The sequence below is a fragment of the Musca autumnalis genome, unplaced genomic scaffold (assembly GCF_047663935.1).
Source record: "Musca autumnalis isolate F117 unplaced genomic scaffold, ASM4766393v1 scaffold_1, whole genome shotgun sequence".
NCBI classification, from domain to species: domain Eukaryota; kingdom Metazoa; phylum Arthropoda; class Insecta; order Diptera; family Muscidae; genus Musca; species Musca autumnalis.
In genome coordinates this window covers 296813605-296840735 of record NW_027411644.1, presented here as the reverse complement: position 1 = coordinate 296840735, position 27131 = coordinate 296813605, and the positions used below count along the sequence as shown (strand labels likewise).

The following is a 27131-nucleotide window of genomic DNA, read 5'->3' as shown; positions in this document are numbered from 1 at the left end:
TCCTCTCGAAGTGGGTTAACCCGACAAAAAACTCTAGTGTAACCGTACTATAAAACGGTTGTCTGTTGTAGATTTTTAAATTGTTTTCTTCGGTATTTGTTTTGCCACCCTTTCACAATATTATGTTTGGTTTACATTCGGCGTCGTTTCGTGATTTCGAAGGCGTTTCGTGATTTCGAGCGGAATCAATCAAAATTTATCATGATTTCGCATAAAAAAATGAAATCATCTCATTTCGTGATTTCAGCGAAATCAACATTGAAATCACAGTACACATGATATACAACCCTGGTTTTGCCTGAAAAAGTACCAAAAGTTGCTACACTTTTCACGTATCACAATAAACAAGGTAGATGGTCAATTGATGCAACAAAAAGTTTTAGTATCAAAATTTGTAAACAATATGAAAAAAGTATTAAATTACTTTGTCACAAGGCTATTTTTCAGTGTGTTATTGTACTTTTTTAATGGTAATGTTAGAAAAAAGAGCGAATTGTCAAAAATTGATTCCCCATACAAATTTCTTAAAAAATAATGGAACGAAAAAATTACGGAAATTGCAAAAACTGCAGCAAATCAACATATCAGCTATCGTATTCAGATGATAATGAACATGTTGCTAGTTTCTACTATGTCAAAATTGTATGGCAAAAAACAGGAGAATAGGGTGTTATTCGGCGCTGTTTTTGTTTAAAGAGAAGTGCAAGTCTTGCTAAACTTCGGAGTACGGGAACGCATTTTTAGCACTAAACCGGAAAACTGCTGCAAGTTCTGAACACCACTTTTATCTATCAAAATTTATTATATGATGTCTCAACGATAAAATCATTTTTTATTTTTTCATGTGTTATTACTATACACAATTAATACGTGTTCTGTTCCAGTACCTGCAAGAAGCTACTATTTTTTACTACGATAGCATTTTTTCCTTTATGTTATCGGGAAAAATAGTAAAAATTATTAGATTCTTGCAGTACTGGAACAGACCAACGATATATAGATAATTTTACGATAATTTTCGAAATAAAGTTGTAAAGTTCTATATTGTCGTATATTTTTGATGACTAATTCAATTTACAACAACTTGTTTTGAAAATTCATGTTCGATCACCTGCGCATATGCATCTACCTTGATCATTGTGATATGTTTGAAATCAACAAAAATAAGTGTAAACACCGGGGTGTATTTCAGTATTTCGTGAAATCCTGTGGATTTTGGAGCGCAAGTGTAAACTTGGCATTACGTTACATTTTAACTAATCAAACATGGTAGAATAATTATAAGGTAGGCCAGAGCTAACAGCTGATTACAATTTTTTTCTTAGACCATGTTTAGACACTCAAAAAGGAAAGAAAATTTTTCTTCTCAATTTCTTTTAAAATTTCCGCGCAAAAACAAAGCCAAGTAAAAATGGATGTAAGTGATAAGCAATTATTTATTAAAGGAACCCTTGGATTGCATTTTAATTTTGATATTTCCACTTATTTCGAATTTTTTTTGCTTAAAAAATAGTTTTTCCTCTAACTAGGCGTTTACACACAGACAGTATTGGCAAGACAATAGCAAAGTTACAAACCATTTTCACCAATACATTCATACTTTTCTCTATACATATTTAAAAATTTTATAAATGTATTTGTGAAAAAGGTTTGTATTTTTCTGTTGTTGTTTATTGTTGACCTGACTATTTTTAATATTGATGTTGTATTTGTTTCGGCTGAAGGTCATTAAAAATCAGTGTTTTTTATTTTAAATTTTGTTCTCTTTATTCATCCAATATTTCGATTGTCGTCGACAATCATCTTCAGGGATCTGTTGCAAAAACACAATATATTATAAAAAGATAAACATACTAGTATAACACAAACATTACATTATTTTAGGAGAAAAAACGTCTATCCGAATTTAACGTCAAAGCTAAACTAAGTTTTCTTTCGGCTGTGCTTATGAACTAGATTCCTGTAAATGTGTGCACAGTGGTCCGTATCACTTTTGTAATTCATTCTTTTGTCGTTGGGTGTATTTATGATATGTAGCATCTCTAGTGTGTAACGTCTCTTGTAGTTATTTTCTTGAGCTAAAATGTCGACTTCTTTAAAATTGGGCTTGTGTCCTGTCAGTGTGCAATGTGCTGCTAATGCCGTCTTTTGTTCAAGGGGTTTGTCTGATTTTTGATCCGACTTATGTCCGGAAAGTCTAGTTTTAAGTTTTGTTTTTGTCGTACCAACATATACCTTTTGGCATACGTTGGTTTCGTCACCGTTACAAGCTATCTTATAAACTACATTGCACTTATCTTCTTTTTTTATCTTAGATTTTGTTTTGCTAAACATCTTGTTAACATTATAATTGGTTCTTAAAGCTAGTTGATATTTGTCTTTATTATAAATGTCCGAACAACAATATCTTTCCGAAAAACCGGGGATATACGTTATAGATTTGTATGACTTTTTGTTTTCTTCTCTTATTGCTGATTTACGATTATTTTTAGCGTGTTTTAGTAACTCTTCTATAGTTTTTTGTGGGAAGTCATTTTTCGCTAAAATCGTTTTTATCTTTAATTCGTTATTTAAGTGAAATTGCTCGTCACTTATACTGAAAATCCTGTTGATGAAATTCATAGCTGTATTCACCTTCACTCTTCTGGGATGCTTTGAATAAAAGTTTATCAATCGTCCGGACGCTGCTGGTTTTTGGTACCAATCTAACTTAAGTTCACTGCCTTGTCGTATTATAATTGCATCTAGGTATGGTAGCTTATTATGTTGTTCTATTTCATGTGTAAACTGGATGTTCTTGTCGAATGAGTTCAAAATCTGCAATGTGTTTTCGATTTCAGTTTTCTTAATTATGCAAAATATATCGTCCACGTACTTAGTTAATAGCCTCGGCTTCGTCGTCAGCTTTTCAATAGAAGCGTCCAATAATTCTTCCATTACTACGTCAGCAATAATCGGTGACGCTGGCGATCCCATTGGAAGTCCTTTTCGCTGCTCGTACACTTTGTCTTCAAATATGAAATATCTAGAATCTTTAATGCAAAGACTCAGTATTTCTATAAATAAGTCTTTAGGTATTCTTGTGTGGTCCTTAAGTATATTCCATTTTTCCGTGATGGTCTTTAATGCTAAATTTATTGGTACGCTTGGAAATAACGACACTACGTCAAAGGAAATTAATTGTATTTTTGCTATTGTCTTGCCAATACTGGCATTTGTAAACGCAGGGTAAAAGGTTTTTTCAATTGTCTTCGCTGTTGTTTGTTTCTCGACAGAGAAAATAAAATGAAAGAGAATGCAAAAACAAATCTGCAGCCAACTTCAGGTTGTATACGAAGAAAAACGAAACAAAACAGAATTTGCCAGTACAGAGGTGTGTGTACCCCCTCTTATTCCTCTCTACTCCCTCGCCCATAAACTCAATTTTCTTTCCCATCAACTTTCCATGTATAAACACGGACTTATTAATACCTATTCTGTCAAAAACAGGGTTGATATTTTTTGTTGTTGACATTATGCAATAATAAAGGTAGATGCATCGGTAAATTGTTTCAACAAAAACTTCTGCTGCAACACTATATCTTAAAAATAAAAACGATTTTTATTTGCATGGCAAAATTAAATTGTTAATGTTAATAGTAATAAATACTTTCGATTGAACAAATATTGATATTAATTGAAATTTATTCCATAAGTAGCAATGGATAATGTAAATAATGTAATGTTTGTGTTATACTAGTATGTTTATCTTTTTATAATATATTGTGTTTTTGCAACAGATCCCTGAAGATGATTGTCGACGACAATCGAAATATTGGATGAATAAAGAGAACAAAATTTAAAATAAAAAACACTGATTTTTAATGACCTTCAGCCGAAACAAATACAACATCAATATTACAAATATTATAAAAATTCTGGCTGAAATGTATCTGTAAGTCAGATGCCATCAATCACTTGTCAAGTAGAAAACAAGAGAATGCTATTTTTTACTGTCATAAGTTTGGGTACAACTTTTGTTATTTTTGGAACACTTTTCTAGCAACAATATTCTGGAGTCTAGCTAAAGTAATTATTATTATTTTTTACTCTATTTGGTAATTTTAACACATACATCCATTATTACAAGTCTTCTTTTGTTATAGTTTGAATTTATCGAACAAATTGTTGAGTAAACGAACACACCTAATGGCGTGCAAAATGATTTACGATATACACCATACGTTACGTATTAATCAGCAATTCATTACGGACTGCATAATCATGTCGTTAAGCGGCACATCATGAACTTAACAAACGGTTAAAATAACATTAAAATGTAAAAAATATAATGCTAATTCAATAAAAACATTTTGTTTATTAAGAGAGCATTTTAAATGTTTAAATTTGTTATCATTCTTTTATTAAAAGTCTCTTAAACATACAGTAAAAAGCACTGTGCTTGCCGACAAACGACCAAACGACTTACGCCGTCATTGTAGCTATTTATATTCATAACTTTCACGAACGGGTATAGCAAAAAAACGCCGGCACAGTTAGCACAGTTTCAAGTTGTCCGTTTATCGGTTGGGTGGTGGTGTTTTGTGAAGAAAATAAACAAGTTCCGTGTGGTGGTGTTGTGCTAAAAAAGAAATCGGTTAGTAGTATTAGTAACAAAAGCAACAACAATTAAATAAAAGAATTGAAAACGAGCGAATTTTTTTATTGCTTGTGCTAAATTTGAAACTTTCAATTTATTGAAAGAGATAAATGATTTTTTAACCCCCCCAACAGTCTCTTTTCATAAAAAGTTTATACTGATCAAAAAACATCCCAAATAAATTTTTAGCTGTACAGGAGTGAAACAACATAAACATGGCTTCAATGTTGACAAAAAACTTGAGACGTGTTGTCGGTGGAAAGCAGCCAAAATTAATGATTGCTGCCCTCAATAATAGCTTTTACACCTATGCCAATGAAATCTCGCATCCATTAAATCGTGTTCCACCAAATGGAACACCCGAAGAAGCTGTAAAATGTATTAAATCGGGTAAGTAACTATTTTTCAAGGAGATTAACATATTTAACGTTTTAAAATTCTTCATTTAATGCCTTGTAAGTTAAGGTGGTTTTGTATGTTGCATAAGCTGTGAGAGAGGAGGCCCATGGTTTTATTAATAAAAATCTAATTTCTCCATGAACACTATGAAAGCAAATAGAACAAGGGGAATGTCAAAGTAGAATGTTGGCGAACAACATCAAGTCAGCGCCAAACTATTTACGTGTTCATTCATGTGTGGTTATGTAACAAGATAGTCTTGGATAGTTTTATTGAAGCGTTTTGTTTAATATTTTAATTAAAGTACACTGTGTACTTGAGTGGAATTAATTTAAATATTTATTACATTTATTTACTTCAGGTGAGAAATGAGAAAATTTAATGCCTACTGAGAGAATATTACATACCACCTTCCCCCCTCCCTATCTCAAGAGATAAGATTAATGTTAACAGCCAAATAAATAATTGTTTGTTATTTTAATAGATGTCACTTAACTTAGATTACCCGCACTTTTACGTCATAGAATTTACAAGCAAATTAACTTTATTTTGATCAATCAAATCAAAATTGATTTTGCCTATGGCCAAAGAGGGTGGGGGAGAATCTGTTATTTCCTTCTACGCAATATATACCTATTAACAAAATAATAAAAAGGAAAACACAACAACAATTACATTTATAGTCAATTGATAGACTTTGCGGAATGTTCAACAAAACAAGGGGACGAGGGGTAGTCAAATAAATTAGTTCTCTGGCTGTTTTGCTTTTTCACTTAATAAGTGATTTGAATGAACAATAGCAATTACTTGCCGTAGCAGATAATAAATGAATTACATATTAGGATCATGGGGACGACTTTGCAATGCCGTACAATGAGAAAATGGTTTAGTATTACATATTTTTTAAAAATTTTAAGATTGTCACCATAACTAACATTTTTTGATTTTAGATTATTAAATGAAATTCTCAGCAGCCCCTGATAGTCTATGTGCATCGTTATGGCTTTAAACCTCTGTCAACACCTTCTAAAGAGTGGGCCAAGGAGTGTACCAGCTCTTAATTTTCAACCAAAAAAGTCTATGGTGCATTTTATCAGGCGGAAACCCAAACTTCCCAAAAAGTGGACCTCTAAACCTTCAAACTTGGATCAAGTTCGAAGCAGAAACATAATAATGAAATTCTCAGCACAAGTAGTCCCTCTTGGAGTGATAACAGCGATGTGCATTTAATCTGCCTACACCTACACTTGCCTAAACCTCCAAGCCTAGATAAATTTAGAAGATGGAACAACTAAAATGGTTGATAACTTTCGAATGGTGTACACCCTTTTGTTCAAACATTTTTGGCACAGAATTTTTCAAACATAGATCAAGCTCAAATGTAATCACGGAACTCCTTTCCTTTACCGACCCAACGCAGAAAATTATGAAAAAATTACCACAGATAGTGCTTTTTATCCCGATTCCAACGATGTATTGCTTTTGTTGCGGAAATGTATACTTCCCGAGATATGGACCTAAAAAAATCTCACCCTAAATAGCCGGCCTTCGGCCGGCTATTTAAGACTTCCTCCTATGGACAGGTGCAAATCTCGGGAATAGGAACACAATTTTCTTTTAAATTAGATATTTTTCTCTAAATAGCCGTCCTTCTGCCGGGGTTTAGAACTTTCTCCTATGGACAGGTGCAAATCTCGGGAACAGGAACAAAATTTTCTTTTAAATTTAATATTTTTGTAGGTCTATATCTCGGGAAGTATACATACCCTTCAACAAAATAATACATCGTTGAAATCAGTATAAACATCACTACTTGTGGTAATTTTTTAATAATTTTCTGCGGTGGTTTGCCAACATTTTAGACTAGGGCCTTTGTGGAACTTTGGAGGCCCATATCTCGGGAACTAAACATTTCCGATTCCAAGCAATACATGGTTGGAATCGGGATAAAAAGCACTATCTGTGGTAATTTTTTCATAATTTTCTGAGGTGGGTCGGTAAAGAAAAGATAAGCCGTAATCACGAATTGGACCGAATTAGCTACAATTTGAAATTTAGGATTCCCAATGATGAAGAAACTTCACCAAAAATAATGGACATAGGTTTGCGTTTTGTTATGCCCCCATGTGAATGGCTCTTAAAGGAAGTCCTCGATTTGGTCCAATCTTTGCACATCGTAATCGTTATTCTTTACTTAAGTACAATTTGAAGATGGTTCAGGCTAGTTTGCACATATATTTTGAACTTTGTTTGGATAGTTCTCGTTACGTCTGGGATATATCCCTGTCGGCTAAGGCGACTGATACTTGTTAAGTTGTTTTATTGGTACTCATATGTTGTCCATATTTAAGGACGTACCGAGTCGTGTTTTTTTAGGCTTTTGCTGATTAAGTGTGTCAGAATGGTTCCGAACACACTATAGGATAGCTACCACCAGCTCGGAAGAATTTCCAGACTGCAAACGACATTTTTGTTTGGGGATTTCATTGTTTCATTTGCATTCTTCTCCATATGGTGTTCCTAAGATTGTGCCGTAAATTGACGGCTTGCCTAGACTAGGCTACAAATAAGTACCCCCCTACAATGTCCCTGGCGTCTCGGTAATAGAAAGCATATCTGAATGTGGGTTCCGTATGGGACTACCAATTTCTAGTCGATCAGAATTGATAACACAACAGGCAAAATCTGTCCGGTTTTAAAAATAATCCACACTATAATCATTTGATGATCATGCTTATAACATTATGCCCAAGATTAAGGTGAAGAGACAGAAAACGAGGGTTAACAACTTAAGCCAAAGAAGAGACTGAACCGCATCTGATCCGACTATAGGTACAATATGTTCGGAATTTGTCAGTTTGTGCTGTAGGCCTATTGAAACATTCTTTTATATAAATATTGAGATTAATAATCCAAACTATTGCTTTTATTCAAAAATGCCTTTCAGCCATTTGGAGTGAAGAAGTGTAAATGTTTTAAATTGACCGCTTGTGTGGGGTTTCTCCAATTACATAATTTTATTTTATTATACTATTTTTTTTTTTTTCTTTCAAAATTATGACATTATGTGTTAACTAAGCAGCATATCTTATCTACACATTCGTTTCTAGAACAAACATTTATTTGCAGGTAGCAGCTCGTGTTTTAAATAAAAAACAAACCATTTCTAATATACCCCTTATTGTAGTACGTATGTATGTACTGCACATTTAGTTTCAAAACCCCATGATCAATATAATATAACTTTGAAGTTTCTAAAGAATATCCCACTTGTCTTGACATCGATATGCTAATTTCAATATCGCCCAAATCAAGTAGCAATAAATGTTCATACATTCAAGTGGGTTTTGCTGTCTAGATGTTTTTTTTTTATTAAGTTTTGATACATATGTGTATATGTGTGTCGACAAAAACAAAACAATAATGTCGCAAAAGAAAACAAAATCACAAATACACTCCCTTCTGACGCAATTACCCCCTTGTTTTTTTCCCTGGCTATTGACAATCTAATCAACAAATTAACTAAAACGTGCCCATTTTTGCAGACCTAAAATCTCAACATTTTTTGTGTGATTCAATTTGTTGCTGTTGTGTATATTTGTTATATTGGGTATGTACATATATACTTTGAAATGACACATGAAGTAGTCTATATTCGTCGTAGCCTTTAACCTAATACCAAATTAATGAAATGGGAAGAAAACATATATCAGAAATTTAACAACTAGGGAAATTGTTCTTTCTTTAATATCTTCAAAAATATTTGAGGTTTTTATTTTGTTATTATTTATTTGAGTAGTATTTAAACCCCACATTGATCACATCTATAGATTAATGTCTAAACTTTTATTGTCAATGTTTTTTAAGGAATAACCGCCACAACCAACTCGAAACATTATCGATTTATTAATTTATTTGACAAATTGCTTGTGAAATTAAGAAATTTTGTGTTCACCACCAAATAATCTATTCTTATCAATTATACCTCACATAAACATATGTTTGTAAATTTGTATCTTAATATTATATCTCAAAAGAAATTGTGTGCATTTCAAATTAACACAATTTGAAAATGAGCGTCATAAAAAATACAACAAGTTTGTTAATAAAATTCAATACATAAACAACTACATATTTATACTTGTTTGAGTGTATTTACGTGGATTTTTAGTAAACCTGTAAATACATGCTAATTATACTAACAAGCCCAATAATTTTGTATTAACAATTAGCATTGATAACGAAAAAAAACATTTGTGTAAACAAATTTTACACTGCATAGGTATGCATATTTACATGCATATGCGTATGATACAGACAGTGGTGAATAGGGAAATTGCCAATATTTGCATAAACTTTTTATAAAAATACATACAAAGATAAAAAATGAGGCTTGATTGATAATAATAACCTTTGCATTGACAAAGTAAACTGTGTTTGTCAAATAAAAATTAAAATTAAATTAAAATTAATTCAATAACGTTTTATTTATCGTTATAGCTAACAAGTCATATACAAGTTCCACTACTTTTTATACCCTTCACCAAATACTTGAGCGTACAATAAGTTTGTCATTCGTTTTGTAACTCAACGAAATAGTAATTTAAGATCCCACAATGTATATATTTTCTTGATCACCGTGCAATTTTACGTCGATATGACCATTTCCGACCGTTTTGGGTATAACAGTACCACCAAATTTCAGGTATTTTAAAGTTTTTATACCCTCAGCATTTATGCTAACGAGGGTATATACACTTTCATACGGGCAAAATGTGACTCATCGAAATAATGGTTTTAGACCCCAAGTATGTTTGGACGAAATGTGTTTCAGACAATTTGGAGTCGATTGAGCAATGCCCGTCTGTCTGGCTGGAGCGCACGATAACTCTCGAACGGATGAACCGATTCGGTTCAAATTTTGGCTTTCGTAATATTTTGCCCAAACATATGTAGTTTAGGTTCGAAGATGGGCTATATCGGTCCACTCCTTCCGGTACCTCCCACACAAAAGTTCGAAAATGTTCGGAAAATTTGTGCGCACGATAACTCATGAAGGAAGTAACCGATTTGGTCCATACCATACATCGTGAAATGTGTACCAGACTTAGATAAGGTTTCAATATGGACTCAGTCGGTCCAAGCCTTCGGGTGCCTCCCACACAAAATTTCGGAAAAGTTTAGTTTAGGACCAGCTCTCGAATCGTTTTGAATTTTCTTGTAACAACTTGTATTCAGGGCCCCATACGGCGGTACAAGTTTCATCAGGGGCAAAACTATACTTTCTGAGCAAATAGCCTGAAAGGTTCAAAAACCCCCCTGTTTGGACCAAATCAGTTGATGTCGGCAGGCTTTTTTATAGCTTTTGGGCCATTATCTCAGGAAGTATAGACTTGTCGCCGACAAAAATTGTAGCAAAAAATTTAAAACCTGTACTCTTTCCAAATTTTGTGTGAGAAGTACTCGAAGGAGTATACGGATTTAGGGCCTGTTCATGTATGTCGATAAGAAAATGAATGCGCAAGAAAAACTACCAAATTTGAGTGTGTTTTCAAATTTGTTTTTTGTTTTGAAGCAAAAGGAAAGGCAATAATAGTTCCAAAACTAAAGTTTGGGTGTGTTTCATGCGCACACATTTTCGTTTCGAAATACATAAACAGGGGGTTGTCCATATCTGATCTATGCCTGGAATCAATAGTACCATATACAAAGTTATTACACCAAACCAATTCGGTTACTCCCTCCGAGAGATATCGTATGCACCATTTTACCCAAAAATTTTTGAACTTTTGTGGCGGTACCAATATGGCCTATCTTCGAACTTAAGTTTGAACAAAACTGTTATGTTCTTACGGAGGTGGTCGATTGAATGAAAGACGATGTTTAAACATAACAATCAATTCATTTATTGAATAAAACTTTAAGTTGTTTTATGAGTTGAAATAAAGTATTAATTATGAAGAACAATGAAATATGACGAAATATGTACAGATGAGATGTCTATTAATTGGTGGTTGCAAAGTAACTAACTGACTGTGTACTGACAATGAGTAGAGAGAGATAATAACTTAAAACTACTGATGCATGCAACACTGCTATAATGCTGCCAGATTGTTGCATTTTATGTGGTAGTACTAGGGTTACCCTAATAAAAACAATACGAACCAAAATTGGTTGATCCGTTCGAGCGTTATCGTGCACACCAGACAGACGGACGGACATGACTGAGACATAATTTTGGTCCTATCAAAGTGTATGCAATACCCTCTTTGGCCTAAAGGCTGAGGGTTATAAACACTATTTAGATTGTTTTTATACTCTCTGTCTTCATCATAAAGAAATCCGATGCTTGGTTTTGGACTCAAAGTATGTTTGGACGACATTTATTGAGTCAAGCGATGTATCTCTGATTTGGTCCAAACGCTGACCTCGTAATATTTTGTGCAATCTTATATGAATTTTGAAACATATGTCAGAAGTTCTTTATACCCTACACCACCTTGTGGTAAGCGGTATTATGTCTTTGTGCATTAGTTTGTAACATGCAAATGGAAACGAGATAGACCCATAGTTCCTTTTAGGGATATACATAGAATCACTTTCTGAGTCGATTTACGCATGTTCGTCTGTCTGTCCATGTATTTTTGTAAACAAAGTACAGATCGCATTTATTGTCCGATTCGCATGAAAATAGGGGAAGATAGTTTTTTTTTGCTAAAGGACGAACGCTATTTATTTTGGTAAAAATCGGTTCAGATTTGGATATAGTCCCCATAAATATATCTTCGCCCGATTAAAGGTATATATGTCCGATTTCAATGAAATTTGGAATGTGCGACGGAATTTAGTCTAAAAATAAGTGTGCCAAATTATATAGAAATCGCTTCAGATTTGGATATAGCCCCCATATATATTATCGCCCAATTTAAGGAATTTGGTGCACAAAACACGCTATATATGTCCGATTTCAAATAAATTTGGAATGTGCGACGGTATTTAGTCTAGAAATAAATGTGCCAAATTATATATAAATCGGTTCAAATTTGGCTATAGCTCCTATATATATTCTCGGCCGATTTTAGGTATTTGATGCACGAAACGCGCTATACAGTGTTGGTCACACGATTAGCACACCCCACTACCAACATTTATTTTGCCTAAAAATACCTTCAAAAGTAGTTGTATTGAATAAAGTATTTGTACTAATATATTCTCTGTTGTATGCTTAAAGAATACAACGCAATACAGAAACGGAAACATAACTGTCAATTTGACTAACCCCCAAAAATGTAAAAAATGTCCTAAATTCACTGGACACGTAATTAGCACACCTTAAAAGAATCACTAATATTGTGAATAGTTTCAATATGTTCGTCCATATTCAGTTTTAAATCCCTTTCGTTTGGGAATAAGTTCCAGTCTGCTAGTTATACTCTCCACCATTCTCCGAAATTGCAGTGTCAGAAGGGAATTATATGGGGTATACCTTGGGTCCCAAGGACTGATAGAAATTTCAGTTTTTAGTGTTTTTTTATCGATTTTTGCACATGTAAACAAATTCAATGATGCAAGTAGTTCATAGAAACATCAAATAAAACATCATATTGTTGTTCATCTCTGTAAATTTGCGAATAGTGGGATGTACCCACCAGCAGTGTGCATCTGTAAAATCCGTTTGACACAAAAATTTTCATTAATAAACTGTAATATGATGGTTTGAGCTATTGATTATATAAATACTTATCCATCTGGACTGAATTTTAGCGATATGTCGTGATGTATGCCACGATAAACCTATGTTCATCTCTATGGGACCTACGCAAATTTCAATAATTTTGTAAACATAAGGCAAATTGGAGATAGTCTAGTGAGACCGCAAGATAATATGTTTCCCGGAGCTTAAAACGATTAAATTTAAAATCAATAATCCAGAAAACATTTATCTTGAATAGTATATGCCTATTTTCATGGATTCTGACCAATTTCAGCAAACCTCAAAATCCATTATTGTTAGAAAGGGATTGTACCTTTGAACATACTCATTTGCTACGTGTTCACCTAGCGCTTTGTTGACAGTTTTGTTGTGATAGGTCTTTGGTGTTATTCAGACTTGTAATTTTGAATAACAAATGGTGTTATAAGTTGATCCTTCTTTACATAAGGGTGCATTTTATTGATCTTCATTCTATAAACCCCTTCCAAATCGAACATTTTCTTGAATGAATCATCGACCTTAAATACTTTATGAAAAGTTTTTGCACTTTATATTTAAATTTCAGTAATCGGTTAACAACTCTAATAATTTCAGATCCAATTGTACATTTATTTTTAAAGTTTTGCGACTTTCTGACGTTTAGGCGTACATTACGAAAAATGGTCCGCTATTGGGATATATTTTGAGATTCCGGGGTGATAAATTATGTTGTCTTTGAAAAAATGATTTATTCAATGCGTTTTGAATATGAATTAACTTCAATATAAATTAATTTTTGTATATTAATTGAATTAAATTAAAAAATCATAGGGTGTGCTAATTATATGTCCCCTTGATAATTTGGACGTCTTCACAAAACTTTTATTTTCAAAAAACCACTGATAATACTTTTCACTTATATCATTAAATCTGTTAAATACATTATAGGCAAGGATTTTGTTTACGAAAATATTTCAATTTGCCCTATCAAAACTCTTAGCGGACTGAAATCATTTTGCCCCAAAGGGGTGTGCTAATTCTGTGACCAACACTGTATATGTACAATTTTAATAAAATTTGGAATGTTTGCCGGGATTTGGCCTAGATTTGGATATAGCTTTCATATATATTTTAGGCAGATTTGAGATATTTGATGCACGAAACACGCTATATTTGTCCGATTTCAATGAAATTTGAAATGTGTGACGGTGGTTAGTCTAGAAATAACTGTGGCAAATCATCTCGAAATCGGTTCAGATTTGGATATAGCTCCCATATATATTTTCGACCGATTTGAGGTATTTGATGCACGAAACACGCTATACATGTGACGGAATTTGGTCTACAAATAAATGTGAAAAATTATACCAGAATATGTTCTGATTTGGATTTAGCTCCCATATATATGTTACATATTCACAGTGGTGTAGGGTATTATATAGTCCGACTTTGATCCTTTCCTTACTGTTTTTTTTTTTTTTTTTTGCTTAAATGATGCGCAGGTTAACTCTCGAAGAGTGTAAGTGATTTCGTCCCAAATTTGCGCATCGTAATATTTATTCTTAACACAGAATAAGATTGGAATCCCCTCCCACACAATATGTATTATAATAATTGTTCCACAAACATCCCATAAGGGACAAGGGAGACTTCTCTCATATCAATGAGTGCACCCCGATTCATATAAGCTCAATGATATGGGACCTACAGTTTATCGCCGAGTCCGAACGGCGTGTCTAAGAAACCACTTTTCTAGAAAAGTTTTACATGGCTGAAATACTCAGGAAATGTCGCCAACATTAATTACTAAGGGGGATTTTGTCACCACCGGGTGTGCATACCATTGCACCACGGTGGCACCCATACAATATAGCACAATTCTTCATAAAAGTTCAGCTTAAGACCAACTCTCGGATCATTTTAAATATTTTACAGTAAGTTGTCCTTATGGCCCCTATTACGAAGTACAATTCCTTTTTTTCGAAAGCTCTTAAAACTCTGTCCGCATCATGACCGTTAGAAACTTTTTACATCGTAAAATTTATTCCAAACTTACATCAAGTTTCAAGAAGGTATTAATCGGACAACATCTTTAAATATTTACCTCACAAAAATTAAAGAAAATTCAAAAAAGTGCGGTTTGGGGGCTATTCGAGGGTGGGTTTGAGACGTACTGGCCCAAAGATTTGAAATTGGTCTCACCCACAGTTTATACATATACAATTGGACACTAAGCCCACCTGATTGTTATGTTTGTTGTCAAAAACATTATTGTGATTTAAAATACAAAGAAACTCAAATCACAATAATATAAAATCTATTATGTTTGTTGTCAAAAGTTGTTAACAGAACTCTGAATGGCCGACCTTCTATAGGCCTTGGTCTCACCTATGCACATCAATATTTATCTCAAAGTTAAATCAAGCTCGAAGATGGGCTACATCGGACAAATGACATTTTACCAAAAGTACTGCTTGTGATACTTTTTATTATATTATTATTTTTTTTTGTGAGCAAGTCTATGCTTTTTGGCTATTGTGTATGTAGGGTACAAAAATTTTCAAATTGGTAAAGGAAAAAATAGTACATCTGGCAAAAATAAGTGATTCTCGTCGGTTCTAGTACAGACCAATTTGTTAGCGAAAAACATTGACAATATCATACAATTAAACTTTTAATAAACAAAACCATGAACAATCTTAATGTTTAATAATTTTATTTAAAATTAAGAGAACGTCTGTGTTCACCAAGTTTTCAACTCAATTATCTTATCGTACGTCGTCAAGTTCATTGGCTTCCTCCTACCAAATACCATCAATTTAATTTGAAATATTGATGGTTTGACAATCAATTTTTTGGTGCATGAAAAATATTACGTTGTGCGAAAATTGTATTACGTTGTAATGCTTCTTAAGTGTTCTCTTGCGCACCAGCCAGAAAAGCTGACGATCTGAAACGGAATTGGTTTTTACATACAAATGTGAAATAAATAAAAGAAGTCCTATAAGACTTGGATAAATTTTGATATATGCACATTTTTCCTACTCATAGAATTAATATCACTTTATATATTTTTTATATTTCATTTAATTAACCTATAAATAGCATTTGTTTTGATAAGAAGAAATGAACCACTTTATATGATTGATTCTATAAAAAAACATATTTTTATTTTTGACCTATAATTAAAGGCTAAGATTAAACTATGTATGTATTTTGTTTTGGGACTGATAACCCAGCCAATACATCGTTAAATTTCTCGCTCAGTGGGTATATGAGAGATTTAAGACGCACTTACATATAATGGCAATGCTCATCATTTATAAAATTGAAAATTTGTTTACGATTTTTTTAAGACTAGGGCGTAAGGTTTTCATTAATCAATGAAAATAAAGACGACGTATTTTGTTTATTTTTTGTCGTAAAAAATTTAATTTTCATTTTTATAGTATCAAAATCATGGAACTTTAGTAAACTGGGCACATTTTAATAATTTATAATTTTATATTGAAATAAGTAAACTACAAATTAGCGTTTTTTTATAAGAAGATGAACAATGTTGTTTTTTAATAAAAAGTGTGTTTTTTATTGTTGGCCTTTAATTAATGTCATAGATTAATAAATTTTGTTTTAAAGCCATTTCCACAAACATTTCCGATGGGGTCATAAAAAATTAAACAAATTTAAAAAATATATATTTTTATGATTATAGGAATTTTAGCGTATTATTTAAGTAATCTCAGTGCAATGATTTGTGTTATCATATTGAAGATTTTAATTACCAAACAGTTGCATCTTTTTTTGGTTTTTTTTTTTAACAAGCCAGACCCATTTGAATATGTTAAAATTTCACATTAAAATAATTTAATAAAAGAATTAGCATGTGCTGCGATAAGAAAGGATGAAGAAACTTTTTGGCATATATTTTAAAATGTTTTCCTTTATTCTTGACCTTCGATTGTTGTCTTCGTTAGATTGGCATACATATTTTGTTTTAAAACTGATTATTTTCTTCTACATTCAAAGTTCGTTGTCTGAACGTTCAAAGTTTACTTTTTCAGATCGCAGCACTGTAAAAATTGTATTTGTCTAATAGAAAAAATAAATATTATGATGGGATTTCATTCCCACCAAATAAGGAGAATCTTGGTATGTTTTGATATCACTCGGTAGTAGAGTTGTCTACATAGTAGAGAGTCTACAAGTTCACTACGTAGTTCCGATCGTCCACATCGTTTGTATGGAAAAAATACGTATACGTAATATCACACGTTAGTTGTTATGATGGTACTCATACGTTTTGGAACTCTACTCTACTTATGCAAATACCATATACATAAATGAAATCAAAAAAAAAAAATATTAAAATGAATTCAGTCCCTATGTATGTATTGTAATTGCTGGCCATTGACCTCAAATTTTCGCAGTGCTTTTTTTAGAATGCTTTAAATAGTACGTATCCATACATACAGACGTCATATAGAGACGACACTTGTATCAAAATAATATTTTTCCTTTTTTATCTGAAAGCATACTTGTCAAAAAAAAAAAGATACACATTATGACACGCCCGTGTTTCCACTAAAAAAATAATATATTTAAAAATAAGTTTTAGAAAATGTTCCAACAAACAAAAACTCATGCGTAATGTGCTAAATCGTTTTCATATTTATAAACATTGGGGAGATGATACAGATAACTAAAAGAATCTATTCACGAATGGATGATCTAACAGTAAAGCAGTGGGCCATTGACACACCAAATCTTCTTTCAGTCAGCTGTTCAATGTAAACAACTTGAAATGTTAACATTTTTGACCAAGAAATTTCACATTTTTTAGATGCTATAGCGTTGTGGATATGATTATTACTTTAAATAAGTAAAATGCAATATTAAAATCTATGTTTTGTTCTATTTGGTTTAAAATATCAAAAGAAACAAAAACACAATTTCATACATTTTCGGAAACAGGTGACTTTTTTGCAAATTCTTAAAAATTCTTGTAATAATTATTGTTGACCTTTGGACTTTTTATATCTTTTGTTTTATTGATTTGGCTCGAGGTCAGGGAAAAATTAAAACAATGTTTTGTTTTGATTTTTATATTTTTATTTTTGCCAATATTTCGATCATATTCTATGATCATCATCAGGGCATTTTCACTTTTAAAAAGAAAACAACAGAAAATTTATATAAATATATAGCAAAAAAACATTTTTCACATTTGGATAATTACATTGTTATTTCTTTCTTAGCACCACATACGTCTTGCTCTTGTTTGAGTTCAGAAATCAACTAACTTTTTGGTGTTTTTCAATTGTGCTCCTGTATATTTGCGCACAGTGTTCGGTATCTGTTTTATAGTTTATACGTTTTTCTGCAGGAATGTTAATGATATGTAACATTTCCAACATATATCTCCTTCTGTAGTTATTTTCCTGCGCTAAGATTTGTACTTGTTTGAGATTAGGCGTATGTCCGTTTTTGGAACAATGAGCTGCTAAAGCAGTCTTTTGTTCCAAGGGTTTATTGTTGTTTTTCTGGTCGGATTTGTGACCACTCATCCTAGTTTTGAGTTTGCTTTTTGTAGTGCCAACATATACCTTTTGGCATATGTTGGACTTGTCACCATTACAACTGATCTTATACACAACGTTTGATTTGTCGTCTAGGGGTATTTTTGATTTTGTCCTGCTGAAGAACGCATTGTTTGTATTACCGCTCTTTAAGGCTAGTTGGTATTGGTCTGTATTATATAGATTTGATTTTGAAAAACGTTCGGAAAAACCAGGAACGTATGTAGATCTTTTATATGTTTTTTCTAATCTTGTTTCTGTATTTCTACTTTTGCTGACCTTTGTATGTTTGATCAGTTCATTTATAGTTTTTATGGGGAAATCATTCATCATCAATATTCTTCTGACCTCTTTTGTATTTTTGGAATGAAACTTCTTGTCACTGATTTGAAACACTCTTCTTATAAAATTCGTTGCGGTATTGATTTTGATACGTCGAGGATGTTTGGAGTAATAATTGATGATACGTCCGGACGAAATAGGTTTTTGATACCAGTCTAAAAATAGAGAATTTCCCTGTCTATGTATCACTGAATCAAGGTATGGTAAGTGATTGTCAGATTCACATTCCATTGTAAACTTTAACTGATTATTGTATGCGTTTAATGCTTTGAGCGTGTTTTCTATTTGGTCGTTTTTTACGATACAAAATATGTCGTCGACATATTTTGTCAATAATCGTGGTTTTATGAGTAAATTTTTCATTGTTTCGTCGAGTAAGTTTTCCATTACTATATCAGCAATCACTGGGGAAATTGGAGAGCCCATCGGCATTCCCTTTCTTTGATCATATATCTTCTCTTTGTATAAAAAGTATCGTGAGTCCTTGATACATATAGTCAAAATGTCCCAAATTTAGTCTCCCTACAACAAAAACAACATTTCCATTATTCAATATTATCGCAGAGGGAGAAGAGTGTATACAGACACTGGAGAGCAAAGAACGGCAAGAGAACGCCAGAGTAAATTTGGTCACACTTATAAATGATTACATGAGAAACACAAAATTAGGGAAGAGAGATCGTTTCACATTAGACACAGTGGGACATACAACAAAGTTCCTAAAGGAAAATAAACATATTCTGATACTTAATTCAGACAAGGGTGGCAAAACAGTAGCGATGCAAAAGAGTGAATATGAAGACAAAATGAACACAATATTTTCAGATTTATGCACCTACAAACGAATCAAAAAAGATCCAACAACAAAACTACAAGATAAATGCAACAATTTTATAATGAAATTGTTTGAATTAAAAATAATAAACGAAATTGAAAAAAACAGGATGTTAAACAAGACGTCAGTACCTCCCAAAGTTTATGGACTTCCGAAGATCCACAAGGAAGGAATCCCCTTACGACCAATATGTTCCTTTATAAACTCTCCCAACTATAATCTGTCAAAATACATTGCAACAATACTCAAAGTTCTAACAAAAGACTCCATATACAACATAAATGACGCAGTGGAATTTAAATCAAAAATCAATAACCAACACATAGACACAGATGAAAAGCTCATATCATTTGATGTCATATCTCTTTTTCCAAATGTCCCTGTCAACTTAGCCATCAGCACCATAAAAGAAAAATGGCACATTATCAAGGATTATACCAACATTCCTATGAATCTATTTATTGATATTTTGACTATATGTATCAAGGACTCACGATACTTTTTATACAAAGAGAAGATATATGAGCAAAGAAAGGGAATGCCGATGGGCTCTCCAATTTCCCCAGTGATTGCTGATATAGTAATGGAAAACTTACTCGACGAAACAATGAAAAATTTACTCATAAAACCACGATTATTGACAAAATATGTCGACGACATATTTTGTATCGTAAAAAACGACCAAATAGAAAACACGCTCAAAGCATTAAACGCATACAATAATCAGTTAAAGTTTACAATGGAATGTGAATCTGATTCAGTGATACATAGACAGGGAAATTCTCTATTTTTAGACTGGTATCAAAAACCTATTTCGTCCGGACGTATCATCAATTATTACTCCAAACATCCTCGACGTATCAAAATCAATACCGCAACGAATTTTATAAGAAGAGTGTTTCAAATCAGTGACAAGAAGTTTCATTCCAAAAATACAAAAGAGGTCAGAAGAATATTGATGATGAATGATTTCCCCATAAAAACTATAAATGAACTGATCAAACATACAAAGGTCAGCAAAAGTAGAAATACAGAAACAAGATTAGAAAAAACATATAAAAGATCTACATACGTTCCTGGTTTTTCCGAACGTTTTTCAAAATCAAATCTATATAATACAGACCAATACCAACTAGCCTTAAAGAGCGGTAATACAAACAATGCGTTCTTCAGCAGGACAAAATCAAAAATACCCCTAGACGACAAATCAAACGTTGTGTATAAGATCAGTTGTAATGGTGACAAGTCCAACATATGCCAAAAGGTATATGTTGGCACTACAAAAAGCAAACTCAAAACTAGGATGAGTGGTCACAAATCCGACCAGAAAAACAACAATAAACCCTTGGAACAAAAGACTGCTTTAGCAGCTCATTGTTCCAAAAACGGACATACGCCTAATCTCAAACAAGTACAAATCTTAGCGCAGGAAAATAACTACAGAAGGAGATATATGTTGGAAATGTTACATATCATTAACATTCCTGCAGAAAAACGTATAAACTATAAAACAGATACCGAACACTGTGCGCAAATATACAGGAGCACAATTGAAAAACACCAAAAAGTTAGTTGATTTCTGAACTCAAACAAGAGCAAGACGTATGTGGTGCTAAGAAAGAAATAACAATGTAATTATCCAAATGTGAAAAATGTTTTTTTTTGCTATATATTTATATAAATTTTCTGTTGTTTTCTTTTTAAAAGTGAAAATGCCCTGATGATGATCATAGAATATGATCGAAATATTGGCAAAAATAAAAATATAAAAATCAAAACAAAACATTGTTTTAATTTTTCCCTGACCTCGAGCCAAATCAATAAAACAAAAGATAATTCTTAAAAATGTTGTACGATAACTTTCTGCAATTTTTCTAGCTTGAAAGAGTATACTGAGTAACAAGTAAAAAAGTATCGGTCGGCTTTGCCGACAGAGATATACCCTCAGCCTGTGTGGATTGAAATATTTTTTTTCCAAAAAAAAAAAAAAAAAACTTCAAGATTTTGGGCGTATGAACCGACAAAAGTATGGATAGGGTTAAAGCTCAAAATTTTAAGGGGATAACGATAGATAGGGTTTTCTTATCACACTAGCCTACGAAAAAAATAATATCGCTTTAAACAGTGCCACTAGGAAAACCTTCGGTAAAATGTCCAAAGGATCCTCGGACAGACCCTTAACCACACAAAAATGTTGAACATTTGTGTGTGTGGTACCACAAGGATAGGAGAGATAGGGCCCAAATTTGAACATAAACTATGTTTCGACAATATTTAAATATCCAAAGTTTGGATCAAATCGATTGCTACGTCTATAAGAAATGGCGCGTATCATTTTACGAATATATTCGAACTTTTGTGGGGGAGGTACCGGAAGGAGTAGACATATAAGCAACACCTTCAAATTTCATCTAATATTCGAAGAAATATTATAATATCCAAAGTGTGGACGAACCAAGTATTTGGTTCGAGCTCTCGAGCCGCTCATTTATTTGGTGCCTTAGGGGTTTTTTACAACTTTCGGGCTGTTTTCTCAAGAAGTATGGACTTGCCCTTGAAAAAACTTTTACTGTTGTAATTGAGGAAGCGAATGCAAGTTGCTCCAACAGAAATCAAAGTGATTCGAGAGCAGGTCTTACCCAAATTTTAGTGTGTATTTCAAATTTGTTTTTTGTTTTGAAGCAAAAGCAAATGAAATAATATTTCAAAAACTAAAGTTTGGGTGTCTTTCATGCGCACACATTTTCGTTTTGAAATACATAAACTGGGGGTATGAGTGAAGGTAGAGTTACATTAGGCAAATATTTGTTCCAGCGACAGGCAGTGTGCGCTTACTGAGAGCAAGTTAGCATAAATTCAATATATTATTAACACTCACTTGAGCTCAGTAAGCGCACAATGCCGGTCGCTGGAGCAAATATTTGCCTAATGTGACCTTACCTTGAGTTCATCCAAAACTTTGTGTGGGAGGTACCCGAAGGGTGGACAAATATAGTCAATATTCGAACCTGATCTATATCTGGTAGATATACTAGGAAGTGTAAAGTATGGACCAAATCGGTCACTCCCATCAAGAGTTATCGTGCGCACAATTTTTCCGAACATGATTGAGCTTTTGTGGGGGAGGTACCTGACGGAGTGGACCGATATGGCTTATCTTCGAACTTAAACTAAGTTTCCACAAAATATTACGAAGGCCTCATTTTGGACCGAAACTCCAACCACTACACACGGTGTCATAGGGGTTTTTGTGCCTTTCAGGCTATTTTCTCAGGAAGTATGGACTTGCCCCTGATGAAACTTATAGCGCCGTATGGGGGGCAGTGAATACAAATTGCTACAACAAAAATCAACGCGATTCGAGAGCAGGTCATAAACTGAACTTTTTCCGAAATTTTGTGTGGGAGCTGAAGGCGTGGACCATATTGGAACCTCATCTAAGTTTGGTAGAAATTTCACAATGTGCAAAGTATGGACCAAATCGGTTACTTCCTTCAAGAGTTATCGTGCGCACAAATTTTCCGAACATTTCCGAACTTTTTTGGGGGAGGTACCGGAAGGAGTGGACCGATATAACCCATCTTCGAACTTAAACTACGTTTGAACAAAATATTAAAAAAAAACATTGTTCCACAACAAGGGAGACTTCTCTCATATCAATGAGTGCACCCCGATTCATATTTAGCTCAATGATATGGGACCTACTGTTTATCGCCGAGTCCGAACGGCGTGTCTTAAGACACCACTTATGGAGAAGTTTTTCAAGGCTGAAATACTCAGGAAATGTCGCCAACAGGCATAAGTTGAATATACGGACTGGATTCGGATCGATGATAAAAAAATTTCGGTTTAAAGGAAAATTTTGTTCGCGTTAGCCGAGATTTGTACCTGTCCATAGGAGAAATTCTTAAATCCCCGGCCGAAGGCCTGCTATATATGGAAAAATTTCGATTTAAACTAAACTTATCGTCAAAACCAAGGTAATTTTTGAACTTTCGAAGCCTATATCTTGGGAAGTATGGACTTCCTGTCCATGATATATATATTAACGTGATCAGCACTGCAAGCCCTGCCTGTGATAAAAATTACAGATAGATCCAAATCCAGTCCAAACATTCATCCTGGACCCGCCAAAATTACTGAGGGGTATTTTGCCACCGTTGAAAAAATGTTTGATGTTGCCTGGCCGGGGAATCGAACCCCCGACCTTCTGCGTGCAAGGCGCGCTTGCATACCATTGCACCACGGTGGCACCCTTGGACAAAATATTACGAAAGCCAAATTTTGGACCGAATCGGTTGATCTTTTCGAGAGTTATCGTGCGCTCTAGCCACAAAGACAAACGGACGGACATGGCTAAATCAACTCCAAATTGTCTGAAACACATTTCGTCCAAACATACTTGGCGTCTAAAACCATTATTAAATGAGACACATTTTGCCCGTATGAAAGTGTATATACCCTCGTTAGCATAAATGCTGAGGGTATAAAAAAAACTTGATCCATGGTAAAAGGGGGCCCGAGAACAGCCCGTTGCAAAAAAAATAAAACGATTCAAGAGCAGGTCTTTAACTGCACTTAACCAATATTTTGTTGAGGTAGCCGAAGCAGTAGGCCGATATAGCCCATATTCGAACCTGATCTATGTCTCGTAGAAATACTACGGTATGCTAAGTATGGACCAAATCGGTTACTGCCTTCAGGAGTTGTCGTGCGCACCATTTTAGCGAATAGTCTTGAACTTCTGAACTTTGAGGGTGTAAAAAAAATATTAGGAAGGCCAAACTTTGGGCAAAATCGATTGATCTTTTCGATTGTTATAGTGCGCTCCAAAAAGACGGACGTGGCTAAATCGATTCCAAATTGTCTAAAATGGATTTTGTCCAAACATACTTGGGGTCGAAAACCATTATTCGGATGATGCACATTTTTACCGTATGAAAGTGTGTATAATTAGCATAAAGGCTGAAGGTAGTATACAAATTGTACCGCCATAATAGGGGTCGAATCGATCAGAGACATTTCCTCACATTGGAGAGAGGTACCCGTTAGCAAAGCCCATTGATGCATTTTTACATGTTTTCCCTTAAACTGTCAACGAAAAGCATTTCCAACAACTTTTTACAATTATTAACCAAAAGGATGACCTCAAGGACTTCAAAAATGTATCAATTCTTCTAATTTTAAAGGTAGCGGATAATATGTTTTCATAGATTGAAGTCTAATCGTTTTTCAAGAGTATGGAGTGGGAAACATGGCTAATTTCAGAAAAATGATGTAATATTTTGTTTTAAAGATTGTAAACAAAATTAGTTTTTTATTTTGAAAAAAATTTGTCTGGTTTATTTTTATATAATAATAGATGAGAATAAATTAGTCATAGATGCAAAAAACACAAAAACAGATGTGAGATGGTACTAAGAACAAAGAACATTATAATTCCCTATCGCTCTTAGTCAATACACTTTTCAAAAGGAATGAAAAGCAGTTCAAGGTGGTTTATTTACACTTGATTTTACATCAGTTCCCTCCTCCTCCTCCTCGTCACTTATCTATCAGTGCAATATACAAAATCACATACAACCCACCACAACATACATATCTACAAAATGAATGCATTAATGCAAATGCCAGTATCCGAGTGCATGAAAACAAGTTGTTTGTTTTTCTTCTCTTTCGATTTCTTTTTGGATTGCATTCAAAAGCGACATTTTTTGTTCAAGTTTTACTTTCTGTTTGCATTCTTCTAATGTTTTTACTCATTTTCACTTTTCTTTTTTGCTATTTTTTTTCTTTTTTGTGTAGGTGATGTTGTATTTTGTTCTGGCGCCGCTGCCACTCCCATTACTCTCATCAATGCTATGGTTGAACATGGCAAGTCGAGTAACCTGAAAGATGTCACTGTCTGTCACATGCACACCGAAGGTCCTGCTGCCTACACTGAACCCGGAAATGATAAGATTTTCCGTTCGAATTCCTTCTTTATGGGCGGTAATGTACGTAAAGCTGTTGCCGAAGGTCGTGGCGACAACTTTTCGATTTTCTTGCATGAGATTCCACAATTGTTCTATAAGAAAATTGTACAACCCGACGTTGCCTTGATTCATGTTTCACCACCCGATCGTCATGGCTACTGCTCCTTGGGTACCAGTGTTGATTGTGTCAGAGCTGCCCTCTTGCACTCCAAGAAGATTGTTGGTAAGATCTGAGTTTTTAATAGAGTTCTTATTGAGGTTGAGATATATTAAATTGTTCGCATTTTCTTCTTTCTCCAGCCCAAGTCAACAAGCAAATGCCCCGTACCTTTGGTGATGCTGCCATCCACTCATCCCATTTCGATTATATGACTGAAATCGATGTGCCACTACCTCAACATGGCGGCAAGGGTCCCAGTGAAGTTGAAGCTAAAATTGGTAAATTGATTGCCGAGAATTTGGTACATGATGGTGCCACCTTGCAAATGGGTATTGGTAATATTCCCGATGCTGTTTTGAATGCCTTGCACAATCACAAGGATTTGGGTATTCACTCGGAAATGTTTGCCAATGGTGTTGTCGATTTGGTTAAGGCTGGTGCCGTAACAAATCGCATGAAGAAAATGCATCAGGGACGTATTGTGGGTTCCTTCTTGATTGGTAATCAAGCTTTGTATGATTTCGTCAATGATAACCCCTTCATTGGTAAGTGTTAGAAAAGACCTAAATAATGCTTAGAAAATTAATTGTTAATAAATAATCTCTCCCATTTTCCAGAAATGTATGCCATTGATTATGTCAACAACACTGGTGTAATCAAACAACAACCCCGTATGACTGCCATCAACTCCTGCATTGAAGTCGATTTGACTGGTCAAGTATGTTCCGATTCCATTGGTACACGTTTCTTCTCTGGCTTTGGTGGCCAAGTTGATTTCATTCGTGGTGCCGCTGAAGGTGTTGACGGCAAGGGTGTACCAATCATTGCCATGCCTTCCGTTACCAACAAGGGTGAAAGTAAAATTGTGCCCACACTTAAACCAGGTAAGCTCACATACCCATAAACGCACATGGTTGTATAAAAAATAATACATTTTCTTTTCTAAAGGTGCCGGTGTTGTTACCTCTCGTGCCCATGTCCACTATGTTGTCACCGAACACGGTATTGCCTCCTTGTTTGGCAAGAATATGCGTCAACGTGCTTATGAACTTATTCAAATTGCTCATCCCGATCATCGTCAAACGCTGGAGAAACAAGCTTTTGAACGTTTGAAGGTTATGCCATCAAAGGATTAAATCGTTAAGCCGCCTTCTGTAGCAGCACCAAATTGTTTATTTAGAGATATTTTTCTGTTAAGTAAGACACCAGAGCCGCCACACGTTTGCATATTCATTTGATTTGTTTGTTGCAAATCAAGTGATTCTCGTCTCCCTCTAGATTGTCTTAAGTTTAATTAAGCCATACGAAAAAAGTCATAATCCACAAATGAAATTGTTCGACGATCAATCGCATTGAAATTTGAGTTTCATTTAGAAGATAAATATTTTGTTTTTTTTTTTACATTATGATTTAATGAGAATATTCAACACATTGTTCATATACCAAAAATAAGAAAGAATTAATGAGAACGAATAAAGTGTAAACCATTCCTATTTAATAAAAAAAACCAAA

General features: G+C 33.8%; 1 protein-coding gene and 1 long non-coding RNA gene across 2 annotated transcripts; both read left to right on the top strand.

Annotated features, from left to right (window-relative positions):
- The first annotated feature begins 4368 nt into the window (after positions 1 to 4368).
- On the top strand, positions 4369 to 27131 carry LOC141389772 (succinyl-CoA:acetate/propanoyl-CoA:succinate CoA transferase). The gene is made up of 6 exons (XM_073961797.1): positions 4369 to 4636; positions 4829 to 5029; positions 25290 to 25682; positions 25760 to 26164; positions 26237 to 26503; positions 26568 to 27131. Exons 2-6 carry the CDS (start codon positions 4855 to 4857, stop codon positions 26753 to 26755), a joined length of 1428 nt encoding a protein of 475 aa, XP_073817898.1. The 5' UTR covers positions 4369 to 4636; positions 4829 to 4854; the 3' UTR covers positions 26756 to 27131.
- On the top strand, positions 5065 to 16837 carry LOC141389773 (uncharacterized). Its single transcript, XR_012409172.1, has 2 exons — positions 5065 to 5922; positions 5989 to 16837. It is a non-coding gene; the product is annotated as an uncharacterized lncRNA (long non-coding RNA).

What these genes read in the sequence shown, in the direction of transcription:
- LOC141389772 (XM_073961797.1), top strand. Translation starts at nt 4,855, where the DNA reads ATGGCTTCAATGTTGACAAAAAACTTGAGACGTGTTGTCGGTGGAAAG. An exon ending in TGTAAAATGTATTAAATCGG is followed by an intron (nt 5,030 to 25,289) that starts GTAAGTAACTAT and finishes TTTTTTGTGTAG; the next exon opens with GTGATGTTGTATTTTGTTCT. An exon ending in CAATGATAACCCCTTCATTG is followed by an intron (nt 26,165 to 26,236) that starts GTAAGTGTTAGA and finishes CCCATTTTCCAG; the next exon opens with AAATGTATGCCATTGATTAT.